General features: G+C 42.3%; 1 protein-coding gene across 3 annotated transcripts; it reads right to left on the reverse strand.

The window, feature by feature from the left end:
• Nucleotides 1-470: 470 nt before the first annotated feature.
• STOX1 (storkhead box 1) lies at nucleotides 471-17,757 on the reverse strand. 3 transcript variants are annotated; one of them, XM_083439813.1, is made up of 5 exons: nucleotides 17,019-17,752; nucleotides 5,870-6,247; nucleotides 4,439-5,040; nucleotides 1,824-4,378; nucleotides 471-832 (listed from the first exon to the last, which is right to left on the reverse strand). In XM_083439813.1, the coding sequence occupies exons 4-5, from the start codon at nucleotides 4,076-4,078 to the stop codon at nucleotides 673-675; spliced, it is 2,415 nt and encodes an 804-aa protein (XP_083295939.1). In that variant the 5' UTR covers nucleotides 4,079-4,378; nucleotides 4,439-5,040; nucleotides 5,870-6,247; nucleotides 17,019-17,752; the 3' UTR covers nucleotides 471-672. The 3 variants fall into 3 exon arrangements, with proteins under 3 accessions (XP_083295939.1, XP_083295937.1, XP_083295938.1); XM_083439811.1 differs by lacking the exon at nucleotides 4,439-5,040 and having other exon boundaries at nucleotides 1,824-4,122; nucleotides 6,095-6,247; nucleotides 17,019-17,757; XM_083439812.1 differs by lacking the exons at nucleotides 4,439-5,040; nucleotides 17,019-17,752 and adding an exon at nucleotides 15,898-16,954 and having other exon boundaries at nucleotides 1,824-4,122; nucleotides 6,095-6,247.
• Nucleotides 17,758-19,058: the final 1,301 nt, after the last annotated feature.

Consider the following 19,058-nt stretch of genomic DNA (forward strand, 5'->3'; position numbering starts at 1 on the left):
CTACTGCTTCCCACAGTAACCAACCAGGCAACAGCTCTCTTCTATATTGTATGTCCTCAGCAGCTGGTATTCAGACACACTGCCTCTGAACACAGATATTCTAGTTAACTGTTATGGCTAAAATCAGCTAGACTTGTACTCTGTCAATTTGCCTAATTCCCTTTAAAACGCATCTGAGCCAGTGGCCATCATCTCACCTTGTAGCAGCAAATTGAAATAAACTTGTGTTATGTGAAGATGGGACTACTATCCTGACCACCAAGTTCACTGGAATCACTGCACAGCTAAGGGTGTGTGTTTGTGTGAATGCGTACGTGTGCGCGCACTAACTCCTGGTTTGAGGTGCATCAGTAAATACCCTTAGGATCATTGCTTGGACTGATCTAGCACAGTCATGGGACTCTTGGAACAAGTTGGCATCCTAAATGGTTTGTGGAGACAATCGGAATGAAGTGCAACTTGAGATCATCAATTCTGCAATATAATTTATTACTAGAAATAAAACATTAGAAAAAGTCACTGGGGGAAAAAATGCTTATTAAAAAGTTTTAATACATCTTATTACGAGAATATAATGATCTTACCTACTTTAATGTATATGACAGTTCAAAGAATTTACAGTAAATATATTAACATATTTACAAAGGAATTATCAAAACCTGATAAGAAAAATTAAACGTTCATGACTGGAGTCAACTGAAGCAAGGAGCTTCGTGTCAGAGTCTTTCCATTATGTATAGTCTTCTCTATGCCTTCCAAGTTCATGAGAAAACTTCGTCTTTTCTTCAGTCCATCTAAGATGGCAGAATTCGCAGATGCCAGACTTTGTGTTCTAAAAATTATTATTTTGTAAAACATAAGATTAAATAAGAAACCTATTTTTCCATATTCAAACATTCAGAGTGACTTATTTCTCCATAAATTACTAAAAGAAATACTGGGTGGCACACAAGTACAAAGAAGTCATCTTTATTTTGAATCAGCTCAAGAATATTATGGAAATTATAGTATTTATTTCAATTGAAGGGTAAGGAATATGGAGTCATAATATGATGCAGCCAACAAGTGTTCCTTATACATCATCCTTCACCAACCTGATGCCCTCCTGATGTTTTGGACTACAACTCCCATCAGCCACAGCCAAAAACATCTGGAGGGCACCAGGTTGGTGAAGGATAGTATACATAATTTAACTCGACAGTTTACCCAGACCCACTTACTGGGATATCTTGCCTGGCCTTTTCTTGCCTTCCTGATTTCCGCTTTTCTTTATCAGTGCTGTTCCTGAGCAACAGAAGCAAGTGTACAGTGACAGTACTGAGAAGAGGACTTCTTCCACCTGCTGTGCTGCAGTAAGAGTACTCTGTACTACCACCTGCTATCCCTGCAGACACTTGGGCATTTCGTAAGGTCCCTTACATCAGAATGGACTGAATACAATGGCCTACCTTTGCCATTCAGAATTTGGTAGTGGTATATATGATTTGACCATTCATACACACGTGACAATTATAGCATTGTATTTAAAAGGTTGTTTAAGTGGGCAAAGTTATCCAGGCATTCATGAGGACTCCTTGCATTCAAGGACAAGGAAAATGCCATGTTTCATTATAGTACTGTGCTTTCCCAGCCTTGCAAGGTCCTGAAAGGTCCATGTGAACAGAGTTGAGAGTTATCTATGCCAATAGGCAATCTGCATTTTTCCAGTGCAGAGCTGAAGGCCCTGTTAAAAAACCCCTTAAAGTACGATTCACATATGTGTACAAGAAATACCATTAACATTCTTTGTGTTTAAGAAAGTCACTTGTAACAGTTGTTCTTACCTTGGAGAATCTATCCCGCTGTCTCCTGTTATGCTGTGGTTTCCCGTCCCTTCCAAGTGGTTTTGCTCATACTGGACACACTGATCTAGAACTGCAGCATCAGTTTTATCCAACAACTGTTGCTTTCTCGTATCATTTGTCTTAATTTCCCAGCCTTTTGGTGGCAGCATCAAGGATGCTAATTTTCCACCCACTTCATTTACTGACTTCTGCCAAACTCTGGTCTCTGCCTCATGCACATCATAGAAATCAAACAAACAGGGTTCAGCAGTATCAGGTGTCTGCCCATGTTCATAAACATCCTCTCGCTCTTCATTGCTTTTGTAGGCAAACTGAGATAGCTGGTGGCACACACAATTTCCTCCTTCTAGGCTCATCTTCTGATACTCTTTTAAGCTATCCTTAGATCTAGAAAAACCAAGGAATTCATTTTCTTCACACTCACAGGGACCAACTCCATCTGTATCAATTCTGTACCTTGAGAAGTGAGAATTAACACTTCCATTTCCCAACACAGTTGAGCCCAGATCTTGTTCTATGCTGTTCCACTTCCCTGTATCTGAAGAATTATATGGGAGTTGGCTGGATTGCAGCTTGGACAAATCCACATCATGTTGCTCTTCATCACCATGATATAGAGAACTACAAGTGTTAGCATCATCCAATTCTTGATACGGAGTCGGTTTATCATAAGTGAATCTTTCATTTTGTGGGTTAACAGACTCAAGCCATTTGTTCATGTTGGTACACTCACTCTTTAAATTATCATTTTGTCTGTGAGCAACAATATTTTCAGATTGTTTAAATTGTTGAGCATCTGCCTCACTGGGAAGATGGGTATCAGTTAGTTGGTGTGCTGTTTGACCCAGCAAGCCAGTTTGATCACACTGGTGAGTTTGACTGGAGTTCTGAGGATGCGTTTTCTCCACTACTGCTTCATCCACAAATGCAGTGTTAGACACTGCCTGCATCTCCATACTTTTTGGGGTTGCCCTTCTATGCAAATTACCTTTGCAAGCTGCACTTTCCTCCAGACAACTATATTTGACTTCTTTTTGTAAAACCTTGCATTGTAGGTAATTTAACTGTTTCATTTTGTCGTCTTCAGCGTCACATTTGATGCTGGCTGACTGCTTAGCTTTACAGTCCACAGTTCTTGAGGAATCCAGAGACCAGGATTGTGGGAAATTCTTCTCTGATCTTGGAGCTCCAAACTTTACATCATAGTTTTTCTGACTCCTATGTCCTTTTGCTGACCTATTCCCTTTACAAGAAATATCCTTAAATGGATTAGTAACTTCTTTTTTGTATATAAAGTGAGATTCAACATTCATTGCATCCTCACACAACTGCTGATTGCAAACTATAGTTTCATTTGTAATACAAGATGATGGATGTTCAATACAGTTTTCCAGTTTGCTATTAGCTGGTATTTGGTCATCACTTTTAAACTCCCTTGATGACTTATTAACGTGCTTTTCTTTGTTGGACTGCAGTTTCCTGCGATGCTTTGCAGCTTTATTTTGTTTTTTCTGAGTGAACCCTTTGGGAAGATGCTTGTGCTTCATTGTCAACACTTCTGTAGAGGTTCCTTTACTGATATATTTTTTCTGCTCCTCTATTTTCTGCATCAGTGCAGTGTGCTTGGTTAAGTTGTCCACAGTCAGCACAGGGTTAATGCGTTTGATAATTTCATGTTCAACATCACGTGGGATATTATCCAAATTATCTTCATCCCTGACTGGCCATTCTTCAGGAGGAAACTGGGCGGAAAATGAAGTGTGCACTTTTTTTGGTTTTTCTTTCTTGGAAGTGTTGCGCCAGAAAAGGCTAAGACCAAACTTCTTAATCTTCTCCTTCTCTTTCCCCGACTGCATATAGTGAGCAGCTCCACAGGAACGGTTCTCAACAAGTGTATTGGTGGCCTGATTCTGAACTGAAAATCTGGATTCACAAGACCCTTTTTGACTTTTCCCATTAGGCTGAGGGCTGACATGTTGCTTACTGACTGCAGTCTGCCCAGGGAAACAATGGCAGGATCTGCAATGGGATGCAGTAGGGAAATTATTTTGTAGAAGTTCTGCAGCATCCTCCACGCTTACAAGGTATGTAACAGAAGGCTCTTGAGGGCAATTATCTTCCAAAAGGACCCTCTTGTTGTTTTTCATAGCATTATTACAGATAAAATAGGTATTTGGGGTCACTATGAAATATCCTTCCCCAGTGTGATATATCTTCCGTTCTTTAATTAGCATCCCAAGTGTACTATATAGAATATCATGTGTGGGAGTTGCAATACCTAGAATAAAAGGGATTATAGTATAATATTAGTCATTTCTGTGGCATAGTCAATATGAAAAAGAGTTTATAACTCTTACCACATTTCTGGGTCAGAACAAATTTATGCTGTAAACCACTGTTATAGCCTGCTCCTGTGTGTGCTTTCACAGACTAAATTACTGTTGTGTTTCAGGGGAATTGTTCCTGAGTAAATGCACATACAACTGCAGCCCCAATCTTTTTCCAAATGGAAAAGGGGGGGAATTGCTTTACAGCTAACAGATTTTTGACTTTAATTGCTTACAGCTAACAGATTTCTGACTTCAATTGCTTACAGCTAACTGATTTCTGACTTTAACTTATTTATATGGATGCACCATAGACTTTTATATGGAACAATTGTCTTCCTTTAATGCTAAAGGCAATATGCCTTCTCCCGGTTGGACAAGAGGGGGCAGCAAATACACACTAAAGGGGTTGCTTTAAAACATGAACAATAAAATACTCATTTAGAATGCTTCCAAACTGAAGGTTTTTCAAATGCGTGACCTGCAGACAAAATCCATCATCAATCCTTACAGGATCATTGGAGTCCCCAGGATGGCTAGTGAAACCCCACCACACAAATTACTGAGCCATTTTTAGAGTTAAGAAGCAAACACGCTTGGTAGGGCAAAGGGGGCTTACTCAGCATTGACATTCTACAATTCCCTTCAGATTAGTAGCAAATTTTGACTCAAGAGTATGGGCAGTACAACAAAGCAAAGCAAAGTGCAGAATTTGCAGTTTGCCAATATATTTGCAGCCAAGAAAAGTGCTTGGGCCCAAAAGTGGAAGTGCAGTCAGGTTCTGATTTATGCCATAGTCCAGGAGGGAAAGGCACGTTCTGCACAGATGTAGCTAAACTCGTTGTTTTAATATGAGCCACCTCCCACAACTTCATTTCCCTCAATTAGACTAAGCAAAAGGCAAGTTTATCGCTCCAGTTCAGCAAAGGGTGATTTGTAAAGGTGAAGCCTCATAACATCCATTTATTTGTAAATCAGCAAACTGCCTGCAGTTATGATGAGTGGGACATACATGGAAGGAAGACTGACACAGGAATCTCTTGTGGAGAGGTCCTTGCATGCTCTCCATGCTGCAGACACAAAGTGTACAAGGGCCAGGCCATTCAGTGCCAGTATTTACAGCTGTCTCCAGCATGCTACTTTTGCCACACAGAATGGCTGCCATTCATTCTGATGAGGGAAGTAAAAAGAGGTGTATGGATCTGCTCCATCTCTAGTGGTTTCAGCCGCTGAGAATCAACCCATCTCATATCTGCACCGCTTCATCCTGGGTTCTGTTTCTCACTCATGCTAAAGCTGGGGTAGGGGAACACAACCTGTGGCCCTCCAGATGTTGTGAAACTACAGCTCCCATCTCTGACCATTGGCTGTGCTGGCTGCGGCTGATAGGAGATGAAATCCAACAAAGTATGGAGGGACGCAGGCTTCTCATTCCTGTGATCAAGTGTGAAGGAAAGTTGGATATTATATTATTAGGCACCTGGGTGCTGCCTAATTTGGGATCTTTTAAAAAAAAAAATTACACACACTAAAGACTACTTAAAAGTTTTTGGATGTAAATATAATATACTAAAAATGGAAAGTGTTACTGTGACAAACACATGTATCATGTAGGTTTGCTCATCTGGTATATTCTTTGCCCACATTGTTTTCACACAACCATCTTTATGCTCCTAATATTTAATTCCCCCCCCCAACCCCCATGAATTTTGATGACTGCAAGCTGGCAGCCTGGATTTGTAATGCAGTGTGAGTTAGAACACTTAGATCCTGTGTTTTGTTTTTCATCATCTGATTTACAAAGGGAATTCTAATTGCTTTCCTGGTCCCAGACAGCATGCATTCTTTCACTCTGCTAGCTGCAAACCCCCTTGAGTCCAATGTTTATGTGAAGTGTCAACAACCCATGATTTAACAGATTACCTGGGTAATGTTTCCCCAGCTGATCCAGTAAGGTTTCCTGTGTAACGGTAATTTGAGCTGCATTCATATCAGATATAGCACAACACAAGACTTCTGCCAAAGGAACGAACTGGGACTGTGAAATGGGATTCATGTGCACTGGCGATACATCACCTAAAAGGAATAGAGAGGGGTGGGGGGGGGAAGAAATGAACTTCCTTTCTACTTTGGAATACAGTATTTTTCTCCCCCCCCCCCATTGCCCTTTCAAAATGTTGGCTTCTTTTAGCTTCAGCATGATGGATAAATGATCATAGTTCTAAAGAAATAAAAGCCATTTTAGCAATTATTAGCTCAAAAACAAACATCTTGAAGCATGTTAAGCAGATGCTGCAGGCAGATATGTGTCTTCGGATGCTTAGACCATCACTTAAGTTCTCTGGTTTCTCCCCAAATACATACCATATGAAGTGAAAACACTAAGTTTTCCTTGGAACTATGTGAAACACTCAGTCTGTTTAAACATTTTAGAAGGTGTTACAGGACTCTTCCCAAGACATTTATGCGATTCAATGAGTAATGCAATATAATTGAGGTTTAAATTAAATGTAGCCTACTCAAAACAGCTGTCTTGTGTTACAGCTAGGGCAAGAAAAGGTCTCTTTAGGATTATTTTCTCTTTAAGTCAACAAAATAAACAACAGTCCCTTTTGAAGAAGTTGTTAAACACTTCTTGACCTCTGTTTTACAACTGGCAATGGTTCTGTTTAACAGAATGTGTTTAGAGAAGTTCCTAAGAATTTCCTATATGACGTTGCTAAGCTACTACCAGCAGGTGTATAAATCAGTGTCAGCCTGCTTTGTGTGGAACGGGAATTCAAGAAAACACTGTGAATAGTACAACATTGGGGCTAGTTACAGTAAAAGGAGAAGCTGGTTTCCCGGTTTCTTGCAAAGCACACCTTAAAATGGCTATTTTCTATCTTTGACAGTATTACAAAGTTAGTTTCCCAGGAAAAGCCAAGGTTCCAAACAAAAGGTAGACCAGCATCAGCATATGTGGTGGACTAATTTCTTCCCAATGATGCTTCTCTCGGGCTATTGTTAACACATTGCTCAAGCCCTCATATTTTTCAGCTTCACAAACACAGCAGGACCCATCTTGAAAGGGCATCTTGAAAGATCAAGATTATCCATCTGTTTATAAAGGTTAATCTACACGAATGAATTGTATAGGGGATAAACACTGACACCATAACAGTTGGGGTCATTGTTCATATCCATAGCTATTTTGGATTGCAAACACTTTGAGCAGGATGCACATAACAAGTCCCATCAGCAGAAGCCCTGCATGAGGACTTCTGTTTGCACAAGTCTGTACCATCAGCTTTCAGAAGTACCATCTTTACTTAGAAAGTATTCCACTCACTGGTGTATCCACACATCTAGTTTGGTGTCTGTACAAATGTGAACATAAAGTCATATCTCTGCTTCAACAATCCTATAAATATGTTGACCTGGCACCAAAAACCCATGCACCTAGCAATTATTGGTTGGTTACCAACAGGAATATAGTGCTTAGCATTCTGTGGTGGCAGAAATGAAACACACCTCCTGGCATGGCACTTCTCATAACAATATATTTAAAGCTTAACAAAAATATTTGTTTTGGCCCAGAACAAAGGAACCTGGCACCCATCAGGTACAGCAAATGCAAGCCCCATTGATTGCAAAAATACAGCTCAACTTCTACAGTGAGCAAAGTAACTTTTAAAAAAAAGAACTTCACAAACTCCAGCCTAGGCAACCTGCCAAAAATTCATGTATTATTGACCCTCAAATGATTTTACCAGTCTACTCAAACACAGATAATTGTTTACACATGCGAAATCCGAGAGCGCATTTTCAGAGCATATACCGAAACTCAATGTGGGAAAGTCATCTGCAATACAAGAGTCAGATAACAAAACATAGGGAACAAAAAGTCTCCAGATACGCTTCACCAACATAAAAAGATGTTTTGTTCTGTCCTTGTAACTTGAGTGTTGCTGGATTAATGGTGCCTTCACTGGGCAGGTAGCACATTTCTGTCTTCCCTTCAACATTCCGATTCAGATGTAGAGCGAGTCGGCGCATATCTGTTATGGTCAACAGATCTGCTGTACACTAGAGCTCAACTTTAACTTAAGGTTATTAAAGCTGAAACATACTTGGTAGTTCACAATACTGATTATGCTTAGGAGTAAATTACAGGAGACTTGGAAGATCTAGAACTGCATCTCACAACTGTTTTTTACTTTATAGCAGCCACAGAGGCGGTGTGTGAGAATTTATTTATTTATAAAGGTTTTTGTTTGTTCGCTTCCCTTGCACTAAATTATCCTCCTCCAAAATCAGCTGCTGTGTTTGCACCCAGCAAACAGTATACACGTCTTCTCAGAAGTAAGTACCATTGTGTTAAATAAGGCTTGCTTCCAGGCAGAGCACAACCCGAAAATATTTAAGCTGAAGTGTATTCATCCCGAGGGATGACTGTACTTGGGCATCTCTGCTCAGTTAAACAACTACCTTGACCACTGTTCAATTGCTTGCTTGGATGTATTTATGCTTAATTCCACATTTTTAGATTACATCAACATATGATGGCATGTCATCGTGCTGCAGATTGCAACACACACTTAGTCCTTTATTAACTCATCTGCTAATTAAAAGGGAGAGAGAAAAGGTGCAATGAGAGTATTCACAGATCTGTATGGCAGTGATAGGCGATTTATTAGGTGACTGGCTTTCTCTTGCCTCACCAGTCAAATGGATCAAATAAATCCTTATCCTCCATTAACAGGAGTATAGGATTAACTCAGGATTTAAATAGGTGAATAATGACTGATGCCAATTCCATCTCAAAGTTAATTTCCAACCAACCAACCCCCACCTACTTTTTAAAGACCATGGCTTTCATCCCCATCCTCCCCCCGGCCACCTCTCCCTGTGGCCAAAACTGGTTAGTTTTGTTTTATTTCAAACCAAGAAGCACAGATTTAAAACAAACTCTCTACTCTGTTAATTGTCACAGGATGTTGTTCTTGCCAACAGCATAAAGAGAAGGCTCAGATCAATTCAGGAGCTTAAACAGTATGTTACGATGTAGTATACCTCTTAAGTTCCACATGGAACTTAGGCCTTCCCTGGTTAGCCTTTTAATGAGGCAGAAGCAACCAGCATTAGCAAAAGTATTTGAAAGACTGTTTCAGCAACTATTTGATCCATTACAAGGATATTCTGTGGATTTCAGACGATGTTTTTCATAAGAGTATCATTAAAACGTACAAATGCATGAAATGATTATGAATGATTTTCAAAACAAAACAGGACTTCTTAAGTCCAGCATTAATGGGCCATGAGTTTTCAAACCTATGCTCGTTTGCCAGGTGGGTTCAAAACACAGATGAAAGGGAGGCAGTCATGGAAGGAATCCAGGCAGCAGAAAAACACACAACCGCCTGCTCATTTGCCATCCCTCATTAAGCTCATGCGGTATTGGTAGACGACACGTCCCACAGAACAAGTGGCTAGAACAAGTTTCATGAATATTTTGGCATTTAAGCAAAGCTCAGGTGTGCTGCTAACAAAACACACGTTTCCCTTGCATTTTAACATCCCATTGTAATGTTCCCGACTGCACATACTGCCCAAATATTCGAAATGATGATACACTTTTTAATTTCCCATTACCAAAGCTGTCGCTTTCCCTCATTATCAATTACTTCTTTCTTACCCCCCCCCCTCATTACCCCCCTATTACTTGTTTTATGGTGGGTTTTTTAACTATTGCAGAAAATGCCATAAAATTTAAAAGGTGGCCACTGGCAAAATCTTATTTCAAACAGAAATTATGAAAGATGAATATTAAAAAACTGGCACTGAAATTGAATCAATCACTGCCAGTGCTACTTGGACCAGGGAGGGGGCCATTTCTAAACCTGTTCCCAACTTTGATACCAAACCAAGACAGCATTACAGTTGTTTACTAACAACAAGCCTTTGTGCCATATAGCACCAATTTCACTATTAAGCATAACATACCACAAACATCATCTATCATCAATAACCTAAACCCAGTACTAATTACAGGGTCACTAGTTGACATCTGTTAATTTTCTGCCTTTTAATTATTATCCTCTGTAGATAAAGGTTTAATTACAAGACCAGACAATTAAAAGGTGGTTAATTCTTAACCAGGTGAAAATTTTCTCAGTTCCTTTAACAGAAGGGCAAAGAACTGGTTCATGAACATATAAATATTCCCCACAAATAGTGGCTAGGATCTAAAGTGTTATGGGATAAGGTATCTTCTGGCACCCCTTCCAACCTTGGTTCTCGTGCTCCCCCAAAACAAACTGAAAGTTGGGGGACCCTCAAAAGTTCAGTGCAATGCAATGGGCTGCAGTCAAAAAGGGAAGCTGGATTTAAATGCAGAGAGGGCATTTAAATTATGTTTAGAGGATGCTCCCCCACTTACACAATTTTCACTTTTGCATGCAGGGACTGAGAACATAACCCCCACATAAGTGGGGGGATGCCTGTACTGCAGGAAACAGTGTGTTGCACAAGCTTTCTCTCTTTTTTGGCTAATTAATTTCTTGTTTTAATTTATATTCCTCTCCTCCAAGAAGCTGGAAATGGCACACACGGTTTCCTCCTCCCCATTACCATTTTATCCTCATAGCAGCCCTGTAAGAAAGGCTACCCTGAGAGGTGATGAATGGCCCGCGGTCACCCAGTGAGCTTCATGGCCAAGTGGAGAGTTGCACTTGGGCCTCCCTAATTACTGCTGTACTTTCATTCCAAGAAAACAAAGGAGAATGAGAGGCCATGCTACATAACTCACTGTTTTCCCCTCAACTCAAAAAAGGTTATCTGGTGCCACTAAGGTTGTATCAAAAGATGGCTGGCTTATGTAACTACTAAGCACATTACTGGTTGCTTTTCTGTGGGGACCCTACTTCTATTGTTCCATGTCAAATATTTTAAGAGAACTCCACCACACACACACAAAGTATGCTTAGGCACATTGTTCTGTGGCTCTGCTGGAGCCCTCAGTTTGGCACAAGTAAATTGTCCTGGGCAAGGCAAAGGAACTGTATGTGTGGTTAGTGATCATACGAACCAGTCCTAATTCTGAATAGGACTAAGAAAGTGTAGCAGAATAGGAAAATGAAGCACAAGCCATCTCACAGGACTGATATCTTTTAAATTACTGTGTCAGCAACAGAAAGGGGCCATTGATTTTTGAAGAAACCTAAAACCAAAATACTCCAGAGGATATGCAGGAATACCTAGAACACGATAGCAAGCAATAGCTAAAACGAGGAAGGAAGGAAGGATTATTTGGGCTCAGCAATCAAAATATGAGGCACAAAAGTCAGCGGCAAACGATTGTGTTCCTGAAGCTCCTATATAACATAGGCCTTGTTCTTGCCGTTAAGGATATATTTGGGGTGGGGGTGGTTAGTGAAAGGAACCACAGGTTTAAATTGAAACCATTTCACTCAAAGCCCAGCAAACATATGGAACACGTTATAAGGTAAAAGCCACAGGGGCAAGTCACAGGAACGTGTTCAACAGGCAACTGGATGTTTTTATGGAATGAGGCAGGAATGAAAGACATCACAGGGAGCGGGAAAACACAAAGGAACAGATGTAAGAGGAGGAGATGGCTTACTGGGCCAAAGGAGTCTGTCCTGTGTAGCTTGGTCTGCAGCTCTAATGTTAGTCCTGAGCTTTGAAAGCACAATATTTTCAACTGTTGTAAAATTAAAAGTGTGGGAAAAGCACCTTGGCTTGGCTTGCCTGGACAGCAGTGGAATGTCCTGCACAAATCCTATTCTTGTAGACAGGAATGCCACAAGAGCATCGTAATGAGGCTTGCACAGGAGAACTTCTCTGTGGATATCGCCATGGCCCACAAAACATAAAAAACAAAGCAGTATTAGAAATAAGCCAGGCACCAGGTGCCAGGCACGTTTTGCGACTGCTGCAGGTCCAATTGCAACCATATTGGAGATCTCTGGATGCCAGGTTGACATCTCCATCTGGCTGGCCCCTCCAGCTTTCTTAAGCAGGTTAGCAGAAGAGCTTATTTATTGCATTTATATCCCACTTTTTTCTCCAAGGAGTACATGCCTCACCCTCACTTCTCAGTTAATGCCTACAGTGACCTTGTGAGGTATCTTAATAGGCTGTAATTGAACCCACTCAGAGAGCTTAATGACTGAGTGGGGAATTGAACCCTGATCTCCCAGGTCCTAGTCCGGTACTCTAACCACTACACCACACTTTCTTCCTAGAGCACTTCTGCTATGAGGCAGCTATATAAATTACGTAGTAAATAAATATGTCACTTAGAGAAGGATTTGAAATATTTTCCTTGAAGCTTGAATTTGTTTTATTCTGTATTGTTTTATTTGATGTTTTAATGTGCTGTAAACCGCTTTGAGATTTTTGTCTTTAAATTACAAAGCGATATAGAATTTATTATTATCATTGTTAATAGAAGAAGAAGAAGAAGAAGAAGAAGAAGAAGAAGCAGCAGCAGCAGCAGCAGCAGCAGCAGCAGCAGCAGCAGCATTCTTGGGGGAATAGTGCCTAAACAATAACCCAGGTTTAAGGTGCCATTTGGCAATTAGCTTATCTATCTGAGTTTCTAACACTGAAACAAAGGTATCGCCAGCAGGGCTCTGCAATTTTGAGGTCCTTATGGTTTCTTTTTCCTTAACTTTCTGGAAGCAGAAAAAACTTCATATCTTCCCCTTTTAAAAGGGAGGGAGAAGTAGAAATATTATCCTCCTGTGCAAAGCTACACTCCCAGTACATTACGCAGGTGCTGGCTATCGTGCCACTGGCACTGGACCAAGATGGGGCTATGAAGAATAAAACAGGGAGGGGGGCACACTATCGTCTGGAAGGGCCCTGAAAGGACTCTCACTGGATAAACAGCTCTCAGCTTTCACTTCTGTAGAAAGTTATTGTTCCAATTTTTCCTGTGCGAGTGTTAATAATTACCACTTTATAAGCTGAGGTAGTTTGTTGTAATATGTATACACCTCAGATCCACAGGCTCAAACAAGCCTGTAAATTGACATAAAACTAGGATATTGCTTAATGATTAACTGCTGTGCATAACACATCTGTTACCTTTTTCTAAGACCACTCTACGGACTGCCACATTACCATGTCAAAAGTGATCCAAGATAATCAGTAATCCAAACTCCAAAGCACCCTTCTCTGTGCTTTGTTAAGGGAAGCCTCAGTACAGTCCTGTAATCTAGGGGCCGGCAAGGCTTACTGGGCCTGGGCCGGATCACTCCCGCGGAGATCCTCCAGGGACCAGACCGGTGCAGCGTGACGCCAGAAATCGCATCTGCGCATGTCCATGGCGCCAGAAATCGCTTCTATGCATACCCAGATGCCGAAAATCTGGAGCCGTGGAAGAGAGTCCCCACATTGTGCTGGTTTAGTGCAGCGTGCGGGGACTTGCTGAGCAGGCGACTCAGTTTTGGGGTGGCTCATGAGCCGGTTAAACTGCCTCCATGGGCCACTTCCGGCCCATGGGCCTTAGGTTGCCTACCCCTGCTATAATCCAACTGTAATTTATTATGGACATGCATGTTTGAAAATACTGGTGTTGCAATAAAATAAAAGGTAAAGGGACCCCTGACCATTAGGTCCAGTTGTGACCAACTCTGGGGTTGGGTGCTCATCTCGCTTTATTGGCCAAGGGAGCCGGTGTACAGCTTCCGGGTCATGTGGCCAGCATGACTAAGCCGCTTCTGGTGAACCAGAGTAGCGCACGAAAACGCCGTTTACCTTCTCACCGGAGTGGTACCTATTTATCTACTTGCACTTTGACGTGCTTCCAAACTGCTAGGTTGGCAGGAGCAGGGACCAAGCAACGGGAGCTGACCCTGTCGCGGGGATTCGAACCGCCGACCTTCTGATCGGCAAGTCCTAGGCTCTGTGGTTTAACCTACAGCACCACCCGCGTCCCTTGCAATAAAATACCTATCGACTAATGACAAGCACCACAAAGGGTAAAAGGGTAGCTGTTTCTTGCATGTAACAGATAAAGAAAAAGAGAAAATATTCCAGCACACAGGCAAGAAGATAGGTAAATCTTTCTCAAGTGACATGGGGAAGAAATCAGTGTAACTCTTAAGGAGATTGTTCATTTAAAAATGAAACCTTGTAGTGGAAAAGTATAGGTGCCTCTGTTGTGCTTTAAGTTGTCTCACCTCATCATTTTATATATAGGGGTTCAACAACAAACTAAATTCTGCCCACTGACCTTTCCACCTTCTAGTCTGACTCCAGAACTGGCCATTCTTACATACTTGTTGCATAGAATGATAAATGTGAAGCACTTAATATTTGGCATTTTTCTTAAGAATGTTCGTGATGTTAGTACAATATTAGGAAACCCCTACAGATATGATTAGCCAGAGATTCTACCAATATCAATCTCAGCCTTATTAAGATGGTAATCAGAGGCTGAAGCAAGGAAGCAAGAAGGAGAATAACTCCCAAATAATCAAGGCACTTTTGCCTCATCCTGTTTCATCTGGACATAAGAAGTCACATAAGAGCATCACCAGTACAGTTCTTGAAACTCATTCATTTACATTAACAAACTAAGATAAACAGAGTTGTAGAATTAGGCAAGAAACCTGGAAATACTAACTTTCAGCTACTTTAATTGGGAAAGTTTTTTTAAAACAAAGGATGCTGTGCAGTCGTCTTCTCAATGGATTTTCTGCACTTGAATATGAAACCACTTGCAAGAAATTCCTGAACAGCTAACACTGAAGGAATTGTATTACTTGGCGGTTAACTTCAGCAGGACTCTGTATGGGCACCAGAGTCTCCCATATGGATCCAATTGCAGGATCAAGGAGATAGCTGTTAAGTGAAAACTTACAACAATGTTTATAGAATTCTGCATTTGTAACCATTTCCTTTATATGTTGCCTTTACCAACATATCCTTTATATGGCACCAAGAGTACCACACCAGAGGGTATGGCAGAATATTGCTACATTTATGACAACAGCAATGTTTTCTCTACAATACTGGGTTTACTATGCACACAGGTGTCACCAAACTCATACAAGCTCCCCATTTTGCAGGGCCAAGGGAGATTAATATTCACCAAAGCGAAACCACACAAATATAAATATTTAAGTGTCTAGGTTTATGTAGGAAGTCTTAAATAAATTCTTTTACTGAGGCGAGGCAAAAGATTGCTAACATCAGTGGTTAAAACAAGAATATTTTCATCCTGCTTGAATGCCTTTTTTTCCTTTTCTTTAAAGAAGTTAGCTGTTTATCAAGAGGGCACATGAGTGCCCCCGGAGGAGCATATTTCTCTCTGAAATAAAAGACCCTTCCTCTTTTTCAATTAAAAAGTCGTATGCTCTCCCTAGCTCCACAGAGACAGCAAGAAACGAACAGATTAACCTTCGGAGCGCCTACATTGTGTGACAAATCCTTGTTTACCCTCTCCCCACGCTCCATCTCCCTACATACAATAGCATGACCGCAAGGTTCTTTCTGTGAGCTAAGGAACCCATTAGGTATTAGGCAATGAAGAGATTACAGTCAAAATGGCATCCCCAGCTGACAGGAAACATTGGAGGATTTTTGTTTGGTTTGGGGGTTTTTTTTGCTTCAGATCACTTAAGCCTAAGAAGAAATGCCTAGTCCAGGTGCTCCTTTCCACTGGTTTCTTTATTTAATAAAACCTTGGTCCTCAAGGGATAACAGCTTACTTCTTGCCCTATGTTTCTTTGCCAGAGTTACTGTAGTCAAGGGCTTCCCACCACACAGAAGGACAGGAGTTTGGAATTATGGAACGAAGGGGTTGAAAGAGAGAGAAAGGAAGCAACCTTTTCTGAATGCATGCAGACCCCAGATGTATGTTTGGACGCTGCTTTAAAAGAATTTACATAGTGAACCGTTAACATGCAGTGCCTCATTAGGGCCATTCAGTCTACACTACCACAAACATACATAAGAGAGTGAGTTTTTAGTACCAGAGAGTATCCCACACCACAATGCATCACATAGGGATGGTCGCCATCTAGAGCAAATTCCACCTGGTAGCTGTGTCAGGTTCATCAGTTCCAGCCAGCGTCCCTTGATGTTGCATTCCCAAATGTTATATAAGGTCTGTGTTCACCCTTCACACATTAACTGTTCATTACACATGCAGAAGGCACTGCCAGGCTTTTTTAAAACAACCCCTAATGCTTATCACCAACACTGTGCATGGGGTCCCACTCATGCAATGGGACTTCCCTTTTCTCTGCATGCACACCCTCAGAATCTGCTCCAGAGGGTCCTCCAGGGAGAGGAACATTCCATCACAGAGGTGGAAGCCTTCTGCACAAGCAAAACAGCAGGGAGGTATACAACCCCACATGTAGCTGGAACATAAGCAGTCTCTCAACCAAGCCCTGGGCAGATCCAAACTCCTTAGCTTGGGTATGTTGGTCTAGCATCAGAAACCCTGAGACGAGAAAACTGGCTGTACATGAGTCTGGAGCTGGAGAAAAACACTCAGCATGTGCTCAAGACGCACTTCCTTACTATCACACGTGCTTTAGGACTCAGAGCATCCTTAAACAAACAAAAAACCTGAAGGGCCCAGAATCAGCTTAAAGCAAAACCTGGCAAATAAAGAGTCCAGGAGTCGGTTCTGGTTGAATCCGGCAGAGAAAGGAACGGAGCCAGGATCGGACCCGCAAGGTAAAGGGAGGAACCAAGAGAGAATCTGACGGAGCTGGGCACGCGCGCTGGCTCTTTTCGGAGCCCCAGCTGCGCAGGTGATCTGGTGAAGCTGCGCCCCTGGCTTGGCCAACCGGCTTGCTTTGCGCGCTCGCTCGCTTACCCACAGCCCTGATGAGGAAGCCCTTGGGCGGGCGCAGCGCCCTACGAAGCCAGGCGTCGCGGAGGAGCTGCAGCGGGGCGGCGGGGCCCTGCAGCAAGAGCACGCCGCCCCGCAGCCAGCCCTGCAGCCACACCCGCGACACGGCACGAGCCAGACCGCCGTTCCAGTAGCAGGCGGCGTTGGCGCGCCGAAACGCCTGGAAGACGGCCGCGCCGCTCGCCTCGTCGCCGCAGCTCTCCGCCTCCGGGGCAGCCGCCGCCGCTTCTTCTCCCTCCTCCTCGTGCTGCTGCTGGTGCTGCTGCAGGCGGCGCAACACCAGGGCCAGAGAGCTCGGCGCCAGCTGCACGGCGCGCCGAGGCGGCCGCGACATCCTGGAGGTGCCTCACGCTCTGCCCGTTATTCCCGCCGCTACTGCGGTCGCTACCAAGGGAACCGAGCCCTTGCTGGCAGGGGGCGGGGAAAGAGCGGGCCTGTCTCCACACGGTGGGCAGGGCCTGCCGGAGAGCGGCTGCTGCGGCCCGACCCCCCTGCCCGCCTCTGGAAATGGCAGGTCCTGCTCCCCTTCAGTCAGGCTCCGACCCTATGAGCGCGCGCGCGCCTGCCTGGGAACAAACGCCGCCGAAGCCGCGGCGGGAACATGGCTCGTTAAGTTGCGTTGAACATCCTCGAAGGGCCGTAGGCAAATGAGGTCGCGCGCACGTTTTCTTGCCAGGCTGCCAAAGGGCAGGTCCTCACCAGGGTCGGGTTGGTAGGGCTTCCTGAGGGAGGTTCTCAGCACTTGGGTCTCCAAACCATTCAGGACCTTGCGCGCCAGTATATGTATCATGCTTTAAAAAAAAGACGCAGCGCCATCAGCCAATTTTTAGCTGTTCAAAGACCAAAGGGTCCTTGTCACAATACTTTGACACATCAGACATGCATAAAACAACACAAGTGATGCAGAATGGGCTAATGCTGGGAACAGAAATGTTTATGTACCTTCGTCATGCCGAGATAATTGCATGTTCTTAACTCATTTTTGGAATTGGGAATTGTTTTTCAAGTGTTCCGCTGATTTGCAGAATACTTCAGCATTCTGAGCTGAACTTCAATTTAGTTGTTTGGGTTCTGTGAGCGTCCTTCCACCATGTTGGTTTTTTAAAGTACAGTATATATATATTTTTTAGTTGAGATTTTTACAGTTGAGATTGAGAAAGCAGTGTTTTGTGATGATGACCATAATAGAAACTTTGTGTTGCTGTCACTCCTATTTTTATATCCAGCTGGAACATTACATTCTTGAAAAACCAGCATGCACATCTTAAGCTCCAAAGCTTTTGTACTTTATTACATCTGCACTTACATTAAATTAATCCCGTCCATTTAGGAAGCTATCGACATAGTACATTAGGATTTTAAAAGGATCTTTATATGAAATTGTTCACATTTTCTTACACAATAAGAAGCTTTAACAGCTGTTTAGTTGCAGGATATACTTAGTGGCATAAGGGTAAGTAGTGATGTGTTACTCAACCATTCCTACTTCATTTATTATTTTTCTACCTACTTTTAACATCAAAACTAGATATGATAATATGCTGGGAGAAGAGTAAGAATGGGTGCATTGTTATTTGTCATCGTTCCCTCCCCCCACCCCCAATTTTAAAATCATAATGCAACTCAGATAGAACAGACCCAGTTAACACTTGGGGGTGGGGGAGAAGCAGGGCATCTTTGCCTAAGTTGACAGTTAATTAAAACTATAGTCCTATGGGAATAAATCCCAGTGAACTGTGAAGTGAGATTTATTTCTGAGTAAACATGTACTGTATAGAATTGCGCTGTAATCTTAACCAGATTTACTAGGGAGCAAGCCCCATTAAACTCAGTAGGATTTATTTCCAGGTTTGGCAGCTGAAGGTTTTTGGGGCTTTCACCACTGTGAGCTCTGGAAGCAAGCTTTTAATGCAGCTGTTTAAATTTTCTTGATTATCCAAAAATGTTAATAATTGTATTGGTTTTGAGGATTTATGTTTTTATTGCATATATTGTACACCACCT

This window comes from Podarcis tiliguerta (genome assembly GCF_965153285.1).
Source record: "Podarcis tiliguerta genome assembly, chromosome: 5".
NCBI classification, from domain to species: Eukaryota; Metazoa; Chordata; class Lepidosauria; order Squamata; family Lacertidae; genus Podarcis; species Podarcis tiliguerta.